Here is a 17,723-nt window from a genome sequence, read left to right as displayed (position 1 = left end):
CTTGGCACAGCCTCTGCCTCCACCTTTAAGCAGCTGCCATCGAGCCGTGGTTTTCTCCGAAGGCTGAAGTCAGCAGGCTGGGATCCTGCAGGCACAGAGCTCCGCGAGAGGTCGAGAAAATGAACACACAAAAAAAAAATCCTAAATATTTATATAACCTTTTTCCTTTTTTTTTTTAAAAAAAAAAAATATTTAAAGACACTGGCCTGGTGCATTGGACTTCAAAATTGGTTTTAGGAGGGGGAAAGGATACATTCAGCGTGTAACCCCCCTTGTAAACGTAGTTTGGGTTGTGCAGGCTTGCTCAGAGAGCGCTGGCAGCACCGGCACGGAGGGAACCAGCACAGCCAGAAAGGAGAAAAACCGTCGAGGGAAGGCTGCTCGGGGCTCAAGGGATTAACCGCAGGCAAAGGGCAGAGCCCAGGGGATTTGTATGATTGATAATAAACCTGGCTGAACTCAGGAAGTGCACGCTTTAAGTTAAAACAGCAGGGGGGGAGAAAAAATTAAAAAAATTCTGGGTAAAAGCTGTGGGTTTGCATCCTGAGCTCGTTCTTCAGAAACCGCTGCGGAGGGCGAATTCGGGCCACGGCTCCTCGTCTCTGCGCCGCTCTCCTGGGTCCAGCCGGGCTCTCACGACTCCGTTTCCTCCCAATTTACCTCCGGGTACGTGAGCAGGATTCAGGTGGAGTCTGAAGAGCCGCGCAGGACGAGGCAGCACTGTGCGAAGGGGGGGCAGCGACCCGGGCTGGGTTCGGTTTCGGCCATCCAGTAGTTTGTGTGTAAGGAGATAACAGGTTTATATAGATAGAGATATATATTACGGAATCCTCGCTATAAGATTTCTCAAAACCAAAGTGTCGATCTGTCGAAATATAGTATTTAAAATATATAAATTTTATCCATTAAAATATAAGATTTCTTTTTTTCTTTTTGCTTTTTCTTAAAAAAAAAAAAAAATCCAGTTCGAGGAGGAAAACGCGCCAGGGTCCTTGCAGTTACCACGAGCGTGCTGGGAGAGAAAAACAAAACCACTTTGGCCATTTTTAAATTTAAAATTTAAAAATTCGGCCATTTTTAAGATAAATTCGGGAGGAATTTGGGCAACGACAATTTTCTTTGTGCCGTGGACACGGGGCGTTCAACCCGTGCTTCGGTTCCATGAATGTCCCTTGTCCCCTGGCACCGAGGGTCCCCAGCGAACACACTGCAAGCACTTTTAGAGCCCGATTCCCCAAAATAACCCAAGGAATCACCCTGAAGGATGGGGAAGAGAGGTGAAAGGAAGCAGAGCCCGGAGGACGGCTGCAACCAGAGGCCACGTTTGGGTAGAAACGTGCCCAACCTCGTGCCCCGAGGTGGAAATCTGTAGTGTATCGCTCACCTGAGCTCTCGTAGTGGTTCCAACCTGTGGGGGGCAAGCTCGGGGCACGGGGAGGGCAGATTTCACCCCAAAACCCCTGCCAGGAACTCGTCGGGTGCAGGGAGAGGGTTTAGGGGTGCCGAGAGCCTGCAGGGCACCCACCACCTCCTCCTTAGGGCCAGCGTCCCCCTTCCTTCCTCCTCCCTTCCTTCCCCCTTGGATCCCTTAGCAGGAAGGGGAAGAAACCCTGGGAGAAAAGCTGCACGAGCTCAAGCTTCCTCCTATCATGACCACGACCATAAAATGTCCTGTAAAATCCTGATTTTACCTCCTTTCTCTGCTACGTTTTGGCCTCCTACTCGATGAAGCGACCTCGGCTTGTGCAGCCAGCGAGGCGCCTTCATCCGTCACCACCACAGCAGCACAAAGCGCGGCCTCCCTCGCCAAATGCACGCCTGGTTTAAGCTTAAACCCAGCCAGGATGCACAAATATTCGGATAATATTAAATCTGAGCACCGCAGCATCAGGAACTCCTCCCAGGACCTCTTTTCCTCCCCATGAGCAGAGCTCTGGGTGCTCCCGGCACACCGGGATGGCGAGGAAACGCCTGGACGAGGTCCTTGGTGTGAGAAAAACCTCAATAACCCCAAAACATAAATAATAACCTCAAAAATTCGCCCAGAGGCTGAGGCTGGAGGCAACTCTCGGTCCGTCTGGTTCAACCCCTGCTCCCTGCCGAGGACCCAGGACCCCGGGGGCTGCCCATAAAACCCTTCTTGTTAGGGGAACCCCACAGGCACCCGCGTTGCAGTGTGTTCGGGGGGGGTTGAGGGACCTCTTTCAGACCCATGGACCAGCCAAGGCTGGAGGAGTTTTTGTGTTTTTTTCTTTTTTTTCCCCTTTTTTCTTGGAAATCTGTAAGGACTCCGGCGTCTCTCCGAACTGGACCTCCAAATGCCTCGCCACCAAAAAACGAAAAAAAACAAAACAAAAAAACAAAACAAAAAAAACAAAAACAAAACAACGGCGTGGGTGGAAGCATGACAAAAAAATAGCTTTCCTCTAAGACAACCCCAAAAACCTCATCGTCCTCTAAGAAAAGGCAACGTCGCCCGGCGGCGCTCCTCTACTTGGCGCCCAGCGTGCTGCTCTTGGAGCGCAGCAGGTAGCGGTCCACCCGGACTTTCCTCCTCTCCACCGTCCTGTTCTCGCTGTCGAAAATCCTCTGCAGGTGCAGGGCCAGCCTCCTGTCCTCCTCCTCCTGCTGGAGTTTCTGCTCCACCTCCCTCACCAGCCTCTCGTCCGGGGCCAAACCGGCGTCCCCCGCCGCGTGCCGCAGTCTCTTGACGGTGCCGTTGTGCTCCAGGTGCTTCGTTTTGCAGCGCCTTTTCCTCCCTCGGCGCAGCCCCGGCGGCTGCTCGCCGATGATGCCCTCGAAGGAGCTGTTCTTCACGTGGATCTGCTCGCCGCCGCTCAGATATTTCAGCTGTTTTTTCCCCGGTGGTTTGACGGGGACGGGCAGGGCGCCGCCGTCGGGCAGCGCGGCGCTCACCCCCACGAGCCTTCTGCTCAGGGTTTTGGGGCCGAGGGGCAGGGAGGATTTCTCCATTGATGCTTTCGTTTTGGGGTCGGGGGCTTCGGGCAGGCGAGGGTGGAGGGAGGCGAGGCTGTCGCTTGTCATTAAGGCTTGGGGATCTCGGGGTTTCTCGCTCCCTCTTCCCGGCGTCGTTTGGCTGATGGAGGGGAAGAAATCCAGCTCGGGGCGAGGACCTCCGGATGGATCAGGGGGGAGCTGCTCATCCTGCAGCGCTGGCGGCTCTCGGTGGCACGGGTTGGTGCCATCGGGACCCGTGGGGTCCTCCCCGGGCTCCGAAGCCGAGGACGTGAGGGTGGCTTTGTTGGAAAGAGTCTTTTTCACCTGGCGCTCCTGGAAAATCTGCTCCCACTTCTTCAGGATCCTGGGGCTGGCCTCGTAGGTGGTCGGCTTCTGCAGGCTGCGGCTGAGATTCCTCGGGGTGGATTTAATAATGAGAGGGCTGAGGACCCGGCCGTCCGGGAGCCTTTTGGGAGGGGTGCAAGGGGAGCAGACGATGGGTTTGAAGTGGTTGAGCTCCTCCGAGATGCTGTCGTTGCTCTCGGGGCTGATGGAGCGCTCGGGTTTGTGCAGGGCGGGGAGGGAGGAGGCGGCGCTGAGCACCGGGCGCTTCTCGGCCGTCAGGTCGGGGGCGGAGAGGCAGCGGTGGTTTTGGGTGGACGACAAAACGCCCAGCAGAGGCGTCGAGGCGCTGGTGATGGGGGGAACCTGCAAAGGAAGGCGGCACCGCTCACAAAGCTGCTCGGGGAGGAGAGTTTGGGCAAGCGAGGGAGAGGAGCGGCCACTGCTGTGGCTCACGGCACAGCAGGGAGGATGTGGGGTGTAAGCAGGGGGCACCAGACCCCAAAATAACCCAGGGTTTGAGTTTGTTTTAGTGGAAGTTTGTTTTTTGGGCTGCTGGGCGCACACAAGCAGCAATCCCACCCAAAAAACCCACGCCTGAAGCAATGCGAGAAGCGGAGAGGCAGCTGGGGGAAGCCACGCTCCTCAAGGGAAGCTGCCCAAAGGGTTTTTTGTCCCCTAGGAACCCACAGGAGAGGAGGAATAAATACTCAGCCTGGGTTTATCTCACTCCTAAGCAAACCACCGGGAGGGAAGGGCTCTGGCAGAGCTTACGAGGAGCATCTCCAGCACCACCTCCTGCTGCTCCTACGCCCGGAACGCGGCAGAACCCAGCCACAAATTAATTTACGCACGGATGGAAATGGCATTTATTATTTTTTTCAAGGTGAAATGATTTTATCCAGCTGCTAACCTGGGAGCCCTGCCCTGCTACACCCAAAACAGGAATGATTTCTATGATTTTGGGGTCAAAACAGATTTATGGGACACCCTTGCAGGGTAACTCTTCGTTGGCTAGGCCCATGAAACATCTGCTTGAAGAGGAAAAAAAAAAAAGCCTGGGGAGGCAGGGGAGTTACAGATCCCGTGCTTTGAGCTCAATTTATCTCCTGTCAACCTCCACAGGGACTGGACCAGGCTTTTAACACGGGACTGACCAAGGTCCATGCCCGAAACCTTGGGGACGCCAGCCAGGTGCTCACTGGGGTCAACCTCATGTACCAACAGGGATGTCACCAGATCCCAAATGTCATCCCCCAACCAAGCTGACCTTCCAAAAGTGGTTGAGGGAGGAGAAAACCTCATGGGTACAGAGGTATCATGGCCTTGGAGCATGTTGTATCCCCACATCTCCCACTTTTGACGTGGTGACACCCAGCACTGGTGTTCCCTTGCTAAGCTGCACTGCCCAAAAAGCCACCGGGATCCTTGAGAAAGCTGCAGCCACCAAAATTCACTTTTTCGGTGGGATCTGAGGGAAGCAGGACCTGGCCAACTCTTCCCGTGGCAGAGAGCTGGGTGAAAGCGCAAAAGAAAGCGCGCTCGCACCAGGCGAGCAACGAGTTTTGCTCCTCTTAAACAGCTTTGGAAAGAATAGGGGAGAAAGAGGATTTTTTTTCCTAAATTAAAAAAAATAATAATCTCTAATTGTCTGGAGATTCAGCCTTGGCAAGGAAATGAATTACCAAACAAAGGAGGGAAAGAGCCCTTCCAATTATGCCACAAAGCCAACAAAGAGCCCTGCCAGCCGTCTCCTGCTCTGTAATTCCCAACCTTGTAGGATTTTGCTGGGAGCTGTAGGGAGCAGCTCAGCCTCGGGGCAATAACGCAGCCCCAGCACCACCCCACAGCACCAGGACTTTGTATCTGCAAATTGCTGGTGTTGGATGCGCTCAGATAAGGGAAGGGAAGACATCAAAGCCTTCCCCCGCCCCGCCACGCGCCCTGGAAGCGGCCGTACCTTTGTTTTGCTGGCTGGGGCTGATCTCTGCCTGCTCTTCGATCTCTCCTGGATGGTGTCCGTGCAGCTTCGACTCCTCTCCACCTTGGAGGTGAGGTTCCTGGAAAGCAGTTGAGACGAGATAAGAGTTGATAAGAGTCCACGTGAACTCCTCGTCTCGGCGCCGGCACGACAAAAAGTCCCCGGGAGAGGTTGGGGCTGAGCACAGGGCACCCAAAAAGCCTTGAGTTGAGCACGTCCCCGTGGACAGAGCCCCAAATCCAAATCGGGGACAGCTGGGTGCTGCCCACCCCCGTGCCAAAACCTCATCCTTGTCCCCCACCCTCTTCATCTTCATCCCCGCTGCCTCGTGGCCGTGGTTTGCTACACCACGAGCCAGACCAGACTGAAAATGGAGCCGTTGATAAAAGCACTCGGATTAGATGATCTCTGAAGGGCCCTTCCAGCCAAATTATTCCCTAATTAGGCAGAAATAGGGACAAAAAGGACCTGCCTGCATCGTTCCTTGGGGGCTGCCGCAGCGCTGAGCTGCTGAGCCCAGGGTTTGGGGCAGGGAAACCTTCGGGTCGAGCGAGCTGAAGCAGCAGTCGGGAGGAATTTTCCTGACCACAGCACCCCAGAGCCCCGGTGTGTGGTCAGGGTCTCCCCACTGAACCCCCCCAACGCCTCCCTTAATTGTAGTTAATTGAGGTCAGAGCTAACGACAGCACTGCAGAAGCCCAGAAGCTTGTGTGAGGTCTCACTGTTTGACAAAAAGCTTGAGTTTAACATAAAAAATTCTGTTCTTCCATGATTTTTGTAATTTATAACGTCAATGACTTTATTATATAATATATATTTACATTTTTATATATTTATTATATATATATATTTATTATATATATATTTCTATTATTTATACAGTCAATGACTTTTCTGCATCATGGGGTGAACACGAAACGCGTTAACCCCCAGGATTTTATAACAGGTAGGAGGAAGTCAGACACTTTCCCAACGCTCAAATTTGAGAAAAGTGATTGCTTATTTTGGATTTGGATCGGATTTTACTAAATTCAAAGCTTCTCAGGTCCGTTTAGAAGAACAGCAAGGAGAACGAGATGTTTACACCTGTGATGGACATTGATAAGCTCGAATCAAGCCTCGGCATCTTACCCTGAAAGGAAGGCAAAGGAGTAGGCACTGGTCTTGGACACGAAAGCCGAGCGATGCGGTTGCTTGCCCTGGAAGGGTTCTTCATTCTCCGAATCCGAGAGGCGTTCGGGAAACTGAAGTCAAGCAAGGAAGAGTTAGCTGACACGTACGAGAAAAAGAATCGCTTGGAAAACAAAGGTTAAAGATTCCAAAAAGCCTCTGCTGTGATTGCACCAAGAGGGAATAAAGCAAGGAAGCAACCTCCCAGCAAGGTAAACGCTCGTGGATTCTCCTCGCTGGAGCCGTAACAGCTCGGAGGCTGGTTGTAGGAGCACAAAAAATGGCCAAAAATAAGCACAGAGCTCCTCCGGAGAGCTGTGACTCACTGAACAAAGATAATTTTGTGATCAGACACCGGCTGGACAGGAAGCTCGAGAAAATCCCTCAACAAAAAAAATACTACAGGAGGTGATTCAGTGCCCACATCATCCTCTGCCAATCCCAAATTCTTCAGAGCGTTTCCTGGGGAGTCTCAGAGCTGAAATGAGAAATGGGCAGCGCTCAGCAGGAGATGTGCCCACAGGAGTGGGCCTGAAGACCCAAAATTGAGACCCAAAATTGAGCGGGCACCTCTGCAGGTTTAACCCATGGGTTTGGGAGAGCTGCACCTCTCAGTCCTGAGCGGGGTGGGCAGAAGGGGAGAAAAACCCCCAAAAGAATGTCTGTAGTCATAAAAAACCTTGGAAAATAATTCTCAAGAGCACGGATCTTTATAAACTGTTGGCTCATCCCCTTCGAGGCTCTAGAGGAGTCAATCCTGGAAAGCACCCAGCGTCAACATCCAGTGTCAAAGGAAGAAAGGCTTTAAAAAAAAGCAATTCCTGCCCCACGGCTGGATCTCAGCAGTAATTTCACCCCCCTGACAGTGTCTCTGATGTGGATTGCCAAGTAGGAGCTTACTTACACACTCCTGGCTCGCTTTGAGCACCACGGATTCGTCTTTTTTCTGCTGCTCTTCTGTTTTTCTTTTCCCTACGTCCACGTCATCCAGCACGAGCCTGGGGATCAGCTCCTCCGAAGCTTTTTCTTCTTGCAGTTTTTCTTCCCTCATCTGAAAAAAAAAAAAAACAACGACAAAGGAGTCAGAATCATCCGAGGGTCTCGGGTGCCTCCCCTGGCTGTCAACGAGGGATTTTCCAAAAAATCCCAGCCCCATCATTTAATTTTGGTGTCTCCATCTCTCTGCTCAAGTTGTTGCCTACTCAGCAGCAAGCAAAGCACATAGGCAATAATTTCACGTGAGCTATGCTCCTTTTTTAAGTCTTTTTTAAGTCTTTTTTAAGTCTTTTTTAATTTTTTTTCAAATTGGTTACAGCAATTCTCCAATAAATTCGGGATGCGTTGGGATAGAGAAGACCCAAACCCATCGTCCAGCCCTCCGACGGCCAACTGGAAGCCCCAAATTCTCCAACTGGAGGCCGAAAGTTTTAATTCTTTCTAATTTTCATGTGGTTTTAGACGTTTTCAGGTTGCTTCGACCACCGGAGCAATTCCAAAAGGCTACGAGGTGACGTTATTTTGTCCCCGCGCGCTGCACTGCTGCATTTTCCAAAATCCTGAAGGCTCAACAAGGCATCCCACGGGACATCACCGAACGAGGAATCCCACAGAACATCACCGAGCGCTTTCTGAGCTTGGTGCAGCCCGGGAAGAAGAGCAGTGGGGTTCAGAGGATTTCCAGCCCTTCCCCTGCCCTCCTGGAAAAAGCAGGAGCCCTCCAAGCGACCACCTCCAACTACCTGATGCCGACCTTTGTTTTCCAGCAGCTCCTCCTGGCGCCGAGTTTTCAGCCTTGCCGAGCCCAGGGGTTATCCCAACGTGGCCACGGGCTCTGCTGAGAGCCAAAAAAGCTTTTTTTCTCCTCCTTTCCACCACCTTTTCTTGATGAAGGAGATCCGCAGACGCTTTCGGCACCACCGCGGGGCCGAGCCTGCCCGGGGAAGCATCTCCCTCGCCTCTCCTCCCCTCTCTGCTCAGCTTCTCACCTCTCCCCGAGCTTCAGCTCGCACGTAACGCCGTGAATAAACCCCGTAGGTACGTGCAGGGACCTGCTCCTCCCTCCTCCACCCACCTCCGTGAAGGCTGATCCTCCTCGAACAACCCCAACCACGGAGAGCTGCAGCTCCACCGCGCCGATCAACCCGAGCACCGACACCTCCAGCTCCCTTCAAGCCGAGTGCTGAGGCTCTGGAAGTGAGGAGCTGCCCCGAATTTGCCCTATTTTCTTCTGGGGCTTCCCTTTTTTTCTTCCTTAGGCAGCGCCTTTTGGGCACGGATGGTTTTTGCTGGGAGCTTCGGGTGCATCGTCCTACGGCGCGGCGCACGGAGAGCGTGGGTGACACTGCGCCAGCTCCTCGCCTCGCCAAAAATACTCAGGGTTTTCGTTCCCTGCTGCAGGGGAAAAAAAAAAAAAAGCATAGACATGCAAGGGAAGCTACCCTAAAATGTGAAAAGAAAGGAAACGGAGTTCACAGTGGGTTACAGGAACAGCACAGCGGGGTTTGGAGACTAGGAAGGACCCAAACCCTACAAAATCCAAACCCCTAGGGATGAAGGAGAGAGGAGGAGGAGAGAAGGTGGAAAGATGTAAAAAAAAATCATCATTTGGCGGGTTGTGGGTGTTCAGCAAACGGTTTCCAAAGCAGATTTCACTTCTGGTTAAGCAAGGCTTTAAGATGTGTCTCGAAATTCCCCATCTACTCGCAAGCTGAAGCAAGAACTACAACACATCATCCGCTGAGGAGATTATCACCGCGTGATTTAGACGTGGGGAGAGCTCTGCTGCACATTTTGTGAGTTTTCATAAATATTTCTGCATTTCCAGAGGCCTTGAGGAAGGATCTGAAGGAAGAGGTCGCATCGTGAGGATGACTTCTTGGGCTGGCCGGGTCCTACCCAACACTGCTGGGGCTTTCAGCTTTATGGAATGAGGCTAGGTGGAAGTTTTCTGTTTTTTTTTTCTTTTTTTTTTTTTTCTGACGTCCAAAATTATACTCAGCTCCCAAATGTGAAGCCACAAGCATACATAGGAATGCACGGAAATATTTAATTTTAGGCAAACTCACAGGTTTGCCTAAAAAAGTGAGCAGGTCCTTAAGCAAGTGGGTTTGTGTCAGCATCCTTGGACATTTTGTGTGAGACTCGTGGCCAAATTTCTGTCCCTGCTGTTGCAAACGAAGCCAGGCACTAACAATTTGATGCACACTAATCCTAAAACCTCACTTCAAGCAGCCTCGTGTAGATTATCTCCTGGAGAAAACGTGGAGAGGTGGCTTGGTAGCGTGGCTTAGCGGTGGACTTGGCAGTGGTGGGTTCGAGGTTGGACCAGATGATTGCAGAGGGTTTTTCCAACCTGATTCTGTGATTCTTTCCCAAAAGTACCTGACGTTACCTCCGTAGCATCTCCGAATTCCTGGGTGCTGCCCCATCAGCTGTTATCACACCGGGTTTTCACCTCCTGTCACCATTTCAGGGATCACATTTGGCACTTAAAAAATGCCGTACGAGCCACTGATTGATTTTTAAATGGCAATTTTTGCTCAAGACGTGGAAATTTCAGTGTTGCTGCTTGAAAAAAAGTCTGGCAGGTTCACGCCTGACCTCTCCTCCTCGCCGCACGAAGCCGAGCATCAGCACGCACCTCGGCAGCAGCTTCCCTGCTGCTTGTGACAGGACAGCGTAGCAGGACGAGCTCTGTTTGTAGCACGTGGAAATTAAATCCTCCTCGGGAAGCACGTAAAATATGAGAGCACCAAGAGAAAAATTATTCTTGGAAAATTATTCTTGTTATCCTGCGCGTAGGCAGCAAACCCTTCACCTTCCTCCGAGAGCCAGGTCACCCCTGGTGCCAAAAAAATCCCACTACAAGGTTATCCACTTTGAATAAATCTTCTTCGGTGTGATGTTCCAGTGGGTTTTGGGTGCAAAAAGCTGGGCAGCAGGGCCAGGAAAACAACTCACACATCTGGGGGATGCAGCTTGAAGGCTCAGGGAGAAATCCCCACGGCACCGCTGGGGGACACCGAGGGAAGCCTGGTTCCGTGCCGGATTCAGTTCCCAAATCCGAGTCCTCTGCCTCATTCAGGTTCCCCAAAGCACCAGGAGTCTCTTCCTCCTGTGAAGCAGCAGCCAAAATTCCCCCTGGAATATAGGAGAAGCTGGAGCACATCAGCTCCTCTGAGCCTCACAGCACCAGGGGCTGGCTCCCAAAAGAAGTCTCCCACTTGGAGAGGGTTTCTAAATTGATAAATCCTCCCAGGGAGATTTATAAAGCTGCTCCTGGAGGCATTACCCACACACCTGGCAAGGAGCAGCTTTATTTCTTTGCTAAGCCAAGGACGCCCCGAGTGCACTCATCCTCCGGGTCCCAGCGAAGATAAATTGCCCAATAGAGCAATCCACGTCCAAGTTAATTAATAAACCAGATTTTTGTCTCTCCGTGCCCACTCTTGCACCTGCCTGACCCACCTCTGCTTCAACAGAGAGCCTCGATGCTGCCAGAAGTGCCACAAAACCCCCCAAAAAAACCATCAGGGATGAAACCTGCTCCTTATCCTCTGCAGGGGAGGCAGGACCCAGCCCCAAAACACCATCACAGTGACCAAGGTGCTGCTCCATCAGGGCCAAGCATGAATCCAGGCACAGGATGGGATTAAGGATTTGGGATTTAAGCAAATTTGATTTAATTGAACCTTTATCCACTCTGCTACAGCAGCCGCTGCTTTCGCTGCAACATTTCTCACTTAGAAAGCAGCCAGCTTGCATAAAGGACTGGATGATTTAGATTCAATCAATCCCCAGTTTAAAGATAGAAAATATTTTTCCCAGATTCTAATTCCAAAATAGCTGGAAAACTGTTTTCCCCTTCTTAATTTTTGCCTTTCCATAACGTCTTTTCCTGCCCAAGAACAGACAGAAAGCTCGAGTTTGGGACGGACGGTTAAGGAGAAGGATGTTACTCCAGGAGCAAGGAGAAGCAGCCTTCTGCTGCAAAACTTTTTATGGGATTGGCTTTTTATGGGATTTTATCCACAGGTAGGGATGCTGCGATAAATCCCACACAACCCAGGGCTGTGTGAGGTCCACCACGGACGGTCCGTGCCCATCTCCTGGCTCTGGAAAGCAGCTCTTGGCACCAGAAACCACCTCCTGCATGTTTGATAGCTGCCAGCACATCCCTGAACGATTTGAGCAGAGAAATGGGATAAATGGGACGTTGTTCCAGAGCAGGAATTGAAATCCCTTCATCATCCTTGCAAGTGGGATGGGTTCCTGCTGGGAATCCTGCAAGAAAAACCACAATAAAAAAAGGACCGTACCTTCCTCAGCTGGCTTTCGTATTCTTCCCGAAGCTCCCCCGGCTTGCTCAGCTTAATGGGCGCTCGGAATATGAAATCTGGAAGGAGAAGGAGAAAAAGGAAGGAGCATTTTAGTGGGGGTGGCTGGGGCTGCTCAGCCTCGCTGCCCCACTGCTCGCCCAGCACCTCCCGCAGCTTTGCCTGCCAGCCCCGTACCCACGGGCACCCCAAATCAGTCTAAGGTGGAAGACACAGGCTAAAAGCTGATAAAACCCTTTTTGCCCCCATTTTTCTCCTAACTTCACCAACAGGAGCCCGGTAAGAGAGGGAGCAGGCGCGCCGCCAGCTCCCAAATTTAACAAATCGAGCGATATTTCTGCAAGGTTCGCATGCTCCAAGGGCAAACACCCCTCCTGCGGTGGAATATGATGCACAGGGTTTAGGGACAGTGGTGTTTTCCCAGCCCTCTCCTTTCCAAAATCCCCTTCTTGCTTTGGGGCCGGTGCCCGTGCCACTTAACCTCAGCTCCCAGCTCCTGCAGCTGGCAGAGGGGCCTCATCCTGCAGTGTTCAGCCCCAAAAAGTCATCGATTCCTGCACCGTATGAAAGGACAGCACATTTCCGAATTATTTAACATCATTTCTCATGTTTGATGTGCAGCCTCAACACCCCTCGACGCCTCAAATCCTCTCGATTTCATCCCAAAAAAAGGGGGCACCGTGGCCAGGCGCTGTTCTTCTGCACTCCCGAGCAGCGTGGGTGGAACAACGGATCCCAAACAGGTCACCTGTTTGTGATCGTAGATTTTTTTGCAAAATAAACACGATTTATAAATAACGAGGATGTGAGAAGGGAAGGATTTTTGGAAGAGCTTTCCTGCTCGTTGTTTGCTTGCGGCACTGGTGTGGTTTCCCCCGGCTCCTGGTGGCCGTGAACAGGTCTTCTGCGAGGATTTACAACGTTTTTGGAGTCAATCCCTGCTTTTCATGCAGTGCTTCGCCAGGAGCGTTGTCTGTAGGCTCTCAGGGCTGTGCTCTGGAGGAAAAAATAACCTGGGGACAGGCCACAGAAAGCAGAAGTGGAAGGAAATTCAGGAATCACCAGGAAACGCTCAAGAGCTTGACTGGTCTAGGCCAGCAGGACAAGAGGGAAAGTGTGTGTTTAGGTTGTTATACAAACATGGCTGTGAAATTCCTTTTTTTGGGGATGTTTTCCCAAATGTTGACCTCGGTGCGGCAGAACAACCTCCCCATGGCTTTCCAAAACCACCTGCAGGTCTCTTGCTGAAATGAGCCGTGTATTATCCGCGTCCCCAGCTCCCAGCTCCCAGCTCCTGCCCGGCGTAACAAGCCTCTTCCCTGGAAAACCAAATTCCTGCTTCGCTCCTCACTCTCCTGCCACGAATTTCATCCCCCTCGTCTCGCTGCAGGGCGCTCTGTCATCCTTGGAAAAATGTGAGCATCCTTATTTTCTTATTTCTCAGCCCGAGCAGCTCTCCAGGAAGGCAGCATGCGCATCTTTGCTTATTTCGGCTACTTTTGCCCCAAATCCAGGCCAAGGCCAGCATCCAGGGGCACGTTTCCAGCTTTTCCAGCCTCCACGTGGGACCTACGGGTGCTCGGGGGGAGGAAACGGGAGCTCAAAGGGCAGCGGGCGCCTCCTCGCCGCTCACCTCCGTCCCCTTTTGTTTGGCAAGCGGCACGACGAGGACTTTGTCTTCCTGCGTATTTGTACAGCACTCGATCCCTGAGCTCTGCCAGGGTCTCCACAAGTCCACTGCGGTTTTCAAATCCCAGCAAAGGACCGAAATCCAGGCTCAAAACCGGTGCTGGTTGCCCAGTTTGAGCTGGAAGCTTCATGTAGCATCTCTGGTGTTTAAAAACAACAACAGAAAAAACAACAAAAAAATAACCAACCAAAAAAAAAACCATGAAAAGTATTTTTCTAAATCATTTCAAGTGATTAAATTGTGTCAGTTTATTCAGTGTTTGATGAGAGCTTGGCTGAGGCTGGGGGCACCCCTGGGGGACGCTGCTCGTGCTCCCACACGAAGAGTTGGCCAACGTCATGGGGAGGCCGCTCTTGAAAGGCCACGAAAATCAGGAGAGGGTTTTGGTGCTCTGAAAAAAGCCAACGTTGCCCCTGTCCAAAAAGGAAGGCCTCACCTCGATGATCCCTGGTGATAGAACAACTCATCCTGGAAAACACCTCCAGGCACATGGAGGAGGGGATCGGGAGCAGCCACCGTGGATTTACGAAATGAAACGCAGCGACACCGAAAACGCTTTTTGGGATTCCTGCCGGGGTGGTTAAGGTGGCTGCAGGGCCTCCATCCATCCTCAGAGAGGGGCAAACCCTGTGGTGCTGGGCAGCCCCATTTCCACGCCGTTAGCCCAGCTCAGCACCTCAGGGTCGAGGCCTCTCGTCGTTCTCCCCAAGCCACTTCCAGAGCTTCAGGAAATTTGGGCGGGCAGCAAACATTTACCAAGGCGATTACCAGGTGCAAAGCTCACACATCTTGAGACAACGTGAGGCAAGCATGGAGCCCAAACTCATTTTTACATCAAATATAAGCGTTGCTGGACTGTGGATGTTCCAGGCAAGGGCAGACCAAGCAGGGCCAACAACCAGCGAGGAGCAAGGACGAGCTCTGTGGGAGGTTTTGAGGCGAAGAGCTGGGCTGGTGGCCGGCCCTCTTGTCCCAGTGTGGTGCATCTCCCCTCCAGGCAGCCCCTCAAAAAGGCATCGGAAGCACCAGGGCTGAGCTCATGAGGAAATTCATGAGGAAAACCATGAGGAAAACCATGAGGAAAATCATGAGGAAATTCATGAGGAAAACCATGAGGAAAACCATGAGGAAAACCATGAGGAAAACCATGAGGAAAACCATGAGGAAATAGCTGGGACAGGGAGGAAATTCCATACAAAAAGCTCAGTGATGATGGATTCGTTGTCAGCGAGGACCAGGACTTCTCCACAATTCCTCTCTTCAAGCACAAACCTGCCTGATGTTCGCTGATCCCTCCGGCCAGCACCTCCATAACTATTAGTTTTTTGGGCAGTGTTATGCCCAAAATAACCGCCTGTTGCCTATCGGATGGTCTGGTGGCACCTCGTGGGGATGTGAGGTGACCCGATGCTGTCCCATTACCAGTGCCACCAGTGAGGGGCTCTCAGGGAAGGGGATGGGGTCCTGATGCCCTTCACCTTGGGCTGGTTCTCATAATGAAGGGGTGGTGAACCTGGTGTCCCATGTCCCCTGGTGGTGGTGAGGCAATCGTGGCCCCTTCACAGCATGTTTTGGGTTGGAAAGGACCTCAAAGACCACCCAACTCCAACCCAAACCACGGGTGGGGACACCACCCGCTAGATCAAGCTGCTCAGGACCTCATCCCACTTGGCTTTGAACACCTCAAGGGCTGGGGCATCCACAGCTCCTCCGTGCCAGCACCTCACCACCCTCAGGGCCAAGAATTTCAGCAAACCCCAGGCAAAGTTGGAGGAATTTCAGAGAACCCTGCAGCCATTAGGGTTGGGAAGCCCATTGGGACCACGTACCACCCATGCTACCACCCCCATCCCTTCGCAACACACTCCTAAACCCCCTACTCCCACCTAACCCCCCTATTTTTTACCTAACTCCCCCCATTTTTTACCTCAACCCCCCACCCCCAACAAACACCCCCCTCCCCTCAGCCCCTCCACCCTCCAACTGCCCACCCCCCTCCCCTCACACCCTCAAGCCCCGCCCACCCCACAAGCCCCGCCCACTTTCCCCACAAACCACGCCCCTTTTCCCCATAAGCCCCGCCCACCGCCTATATAAAGCCCCGCCCCGCGCTCCCCCTCCCTCAGCCACCGCGGCGGCGGTTGGCGCTGGGGGAGGGGCGGGAGCCGCCGCTGCCGCCGCCGCACCTGGGTCCGGTGCCCGTTGCTGCTGCTCCCCCCCTCCGCTTCCTCCACCTCCTCCTCCTCCTCCGGTGCCACCGGCGGCGGCGAGGCGGCCCCGGCACAACGGGCAGCGGTTCCCGGGGCCCTGCAGGCAGCGCTGGAAGCAGGCGAGGCACAGCGAGTGGCGGCAGGGCGGCGTCACCGCCTCCGCCAGCGCTTGGCGGCACGCCGGGCACTCCGCCACAGCCTCCTCCGCCGCCATCGCTTCATCCTCGGGCTTCTCCGCCGGCCCCGGTCTCCCTCCCGGTCGCCGCCGCCCTCGTCCTAACGCGGCCCGGCCGCCCGGGCCCGCCGCCGCCGCCGCCATCTTCTCACGCTTGGAGGGGACGCGGCCCCGCCCGCCCGGGGCTCATTTCCATATTCATGAGGTGTAAGCCACGCCCCCTCATGAATATTAATGAGAGGAGGGGATATAAGGAAGAGGGGGCGGCCCCCGAGTTCTGTCAGCGGCCGCGGGGCCGCGGGGGGAGGTGGGGCGTGCGCGGCCCGCGGCTCGCCTCAGAGCGCTCACCTCACGCTGCCTCAGTGATGAAAGCACCACACACAATCCCTCTTTATTAAAAGCATTTTTCTGTCCCTTTTTCTGGTTGCGTTCCCTTTTGGGCTCCCCTTCGCCTCTCCTGCCCACAGGCACCCAGGGGCTCCCCAGAGACCAGGTTATAAGCTCTGTGATGCACAGCACAGAGCCTTTTTCCACACAAACCATGCAGTTTAACGTTTCCTGGGTCATATTCACTCGCATTTTACCATTTTATACCTTAGCGTTACACTCGGTGCACATGCAAACCCCCAAAAAAAAAAAAAAAACAAACCCAAATCCCAGCCCGAGGTGGCCTGGCTGAGGATCAAGGGGACCTGCACCCAAACTGCTGGGCTCCCTCAGCCCAGACGAAGAAACGGGGTGAAGAAATTAGGCTAAAAAACCCAGAAAGCAGCCCCATGGCACTGAGCAGAGCCCGGCTCCTGCAGGAGGAGGCTGCCGGGACCACGCTGCCGCTGTCAGGATTTGAAGCCTCAGTGGCTCGGGGTCGATTATTTCCATTAATAACCCAAGAGATGGGGCAGGACTCATGGAAAATGGGGCCGGCCAGGTCCTCGAGGAGTTGTTCCCTCATCCCCTTTCCCCGCAGCGGGATCAGCTCAGCCTGAGTCAGTCCCGAGCAATGCTTGTTCATCCTGTTCTTAAAAACCTCCCGTGCTGGCAACCCACCTCCCCCCGGGGCGGCTGCCGGAGCCTATCCCCGTCACCAGAAAGTTGTTTTTTTTTTCCCCATTGTCAGGCATAAATCTCCTCTAATTCAATTTTCCTGCTGGCCATATTAACCCACACCCCTCCCTGCTGCCCCGGGCGAGTAACGGAGGAGTCCGGGCTGGCAGCTCCCCTGAATTAGCTGCTCCCCAAAATGTGCCCTGCTTTGGGGATCAGGTCCCAGGGCAGGGGGATGTGTTGCACCCCAGATTTCCCTCCCGTCCCTCTTCTTCTTCATGCCAGGAACCTGAGGGGGAAACGGGATCTGTCCCAAGGGGATTGTTAAAAAGGTCCTGGGCACAGTTCTGGCCTCGAGCAACTGGCTCCATCCCGTCCCCGGGCATGGTTTTGGGGTTACCGAAGCCACAAATTATTTCCCCTAAAATATTTTGGATATGGCCACGAGCAAGGCTACATGCAGGCTTTTGAGGTCAGACCCTGGCTTGTCTGGATGTGCAATATCGGGTGCACAGCTCTGTCCTCTCCATAAATCGCGGGGGCAAGGAGGTTTGGGCAAGTCACTGTTTGGGTTATTGACCTATAGAGGGCCCATCCAGCAATTACATCCCAAGATTTTTAAAGGAAGATTCATCAGCTCTAAGATCCTGGGAGATGAGTTAGCAGGGAAGGAAGAGGGGGATAAACCATCCCTGAAATCTCCGCGTCCCTGAAACTTCCCCTGCTGTGAGCTGGCCCTTTCCCACCCTGGCTGTGGGGGCTTAGGATGGGGTTACAATGCTCATAGTTTAGTTTAAGACCATTCCCCCTTGTCCTA

At 53.2% G+C, this 17,723-nt stretch overlaps 1 protein-coding gene across 1 annotated transcript; it reads right to left on the bottom strand.

Moving 5' to 3' along the window:
• Nucleotides 1-950: 950 nt before the first annotated feature.
• RNF169 (ring finger protein 169) lies at nt 951-16,056 on the bottom strand. Its single transcript, XM_068687556.1, has 6 exons — nt 15,664-16,056; nt 11,770-11,846; nt 7,356-7,502; nt 6,413-6,525; nt 5,261-5,360; nt 951-3,666 (listed from the first exon to the last, which is right to left on the bottom strand). Exons 1-6 carry the CDS (start codon nt 16,004-16,006, stop codon nt 2,491-2,493), a joined length of 1,956 nt encoding a protein of 651 aa, XP_068543657.1. The 5' UTR covers nt 16,007-16,056; the 3' UTR covers nt 951-2,490.
• Nucleotides 16,057-17,723: the final 1,667 nt, after the last annotated feature.

The sequence above is a fragment of the Anas acuta genome, chromosome 1 (assembly GCF_963932015.1).
Source record: "Anas acuta chromosome 1, bAnaAcu1.1, whole genome shotgun sequence".
In the NCBI taxonomy this organism is placed as follows: domain Eukaryota; kingdom Metazoa; phylum Chordata; class Aves; order Anseriformes; family Anatidae; genus Anas; species Anas acuta.
Note: the sequence above shows the minus strand (reverse complement) of the source record. Positions and strands in the feature narration are given on the sequence as shown.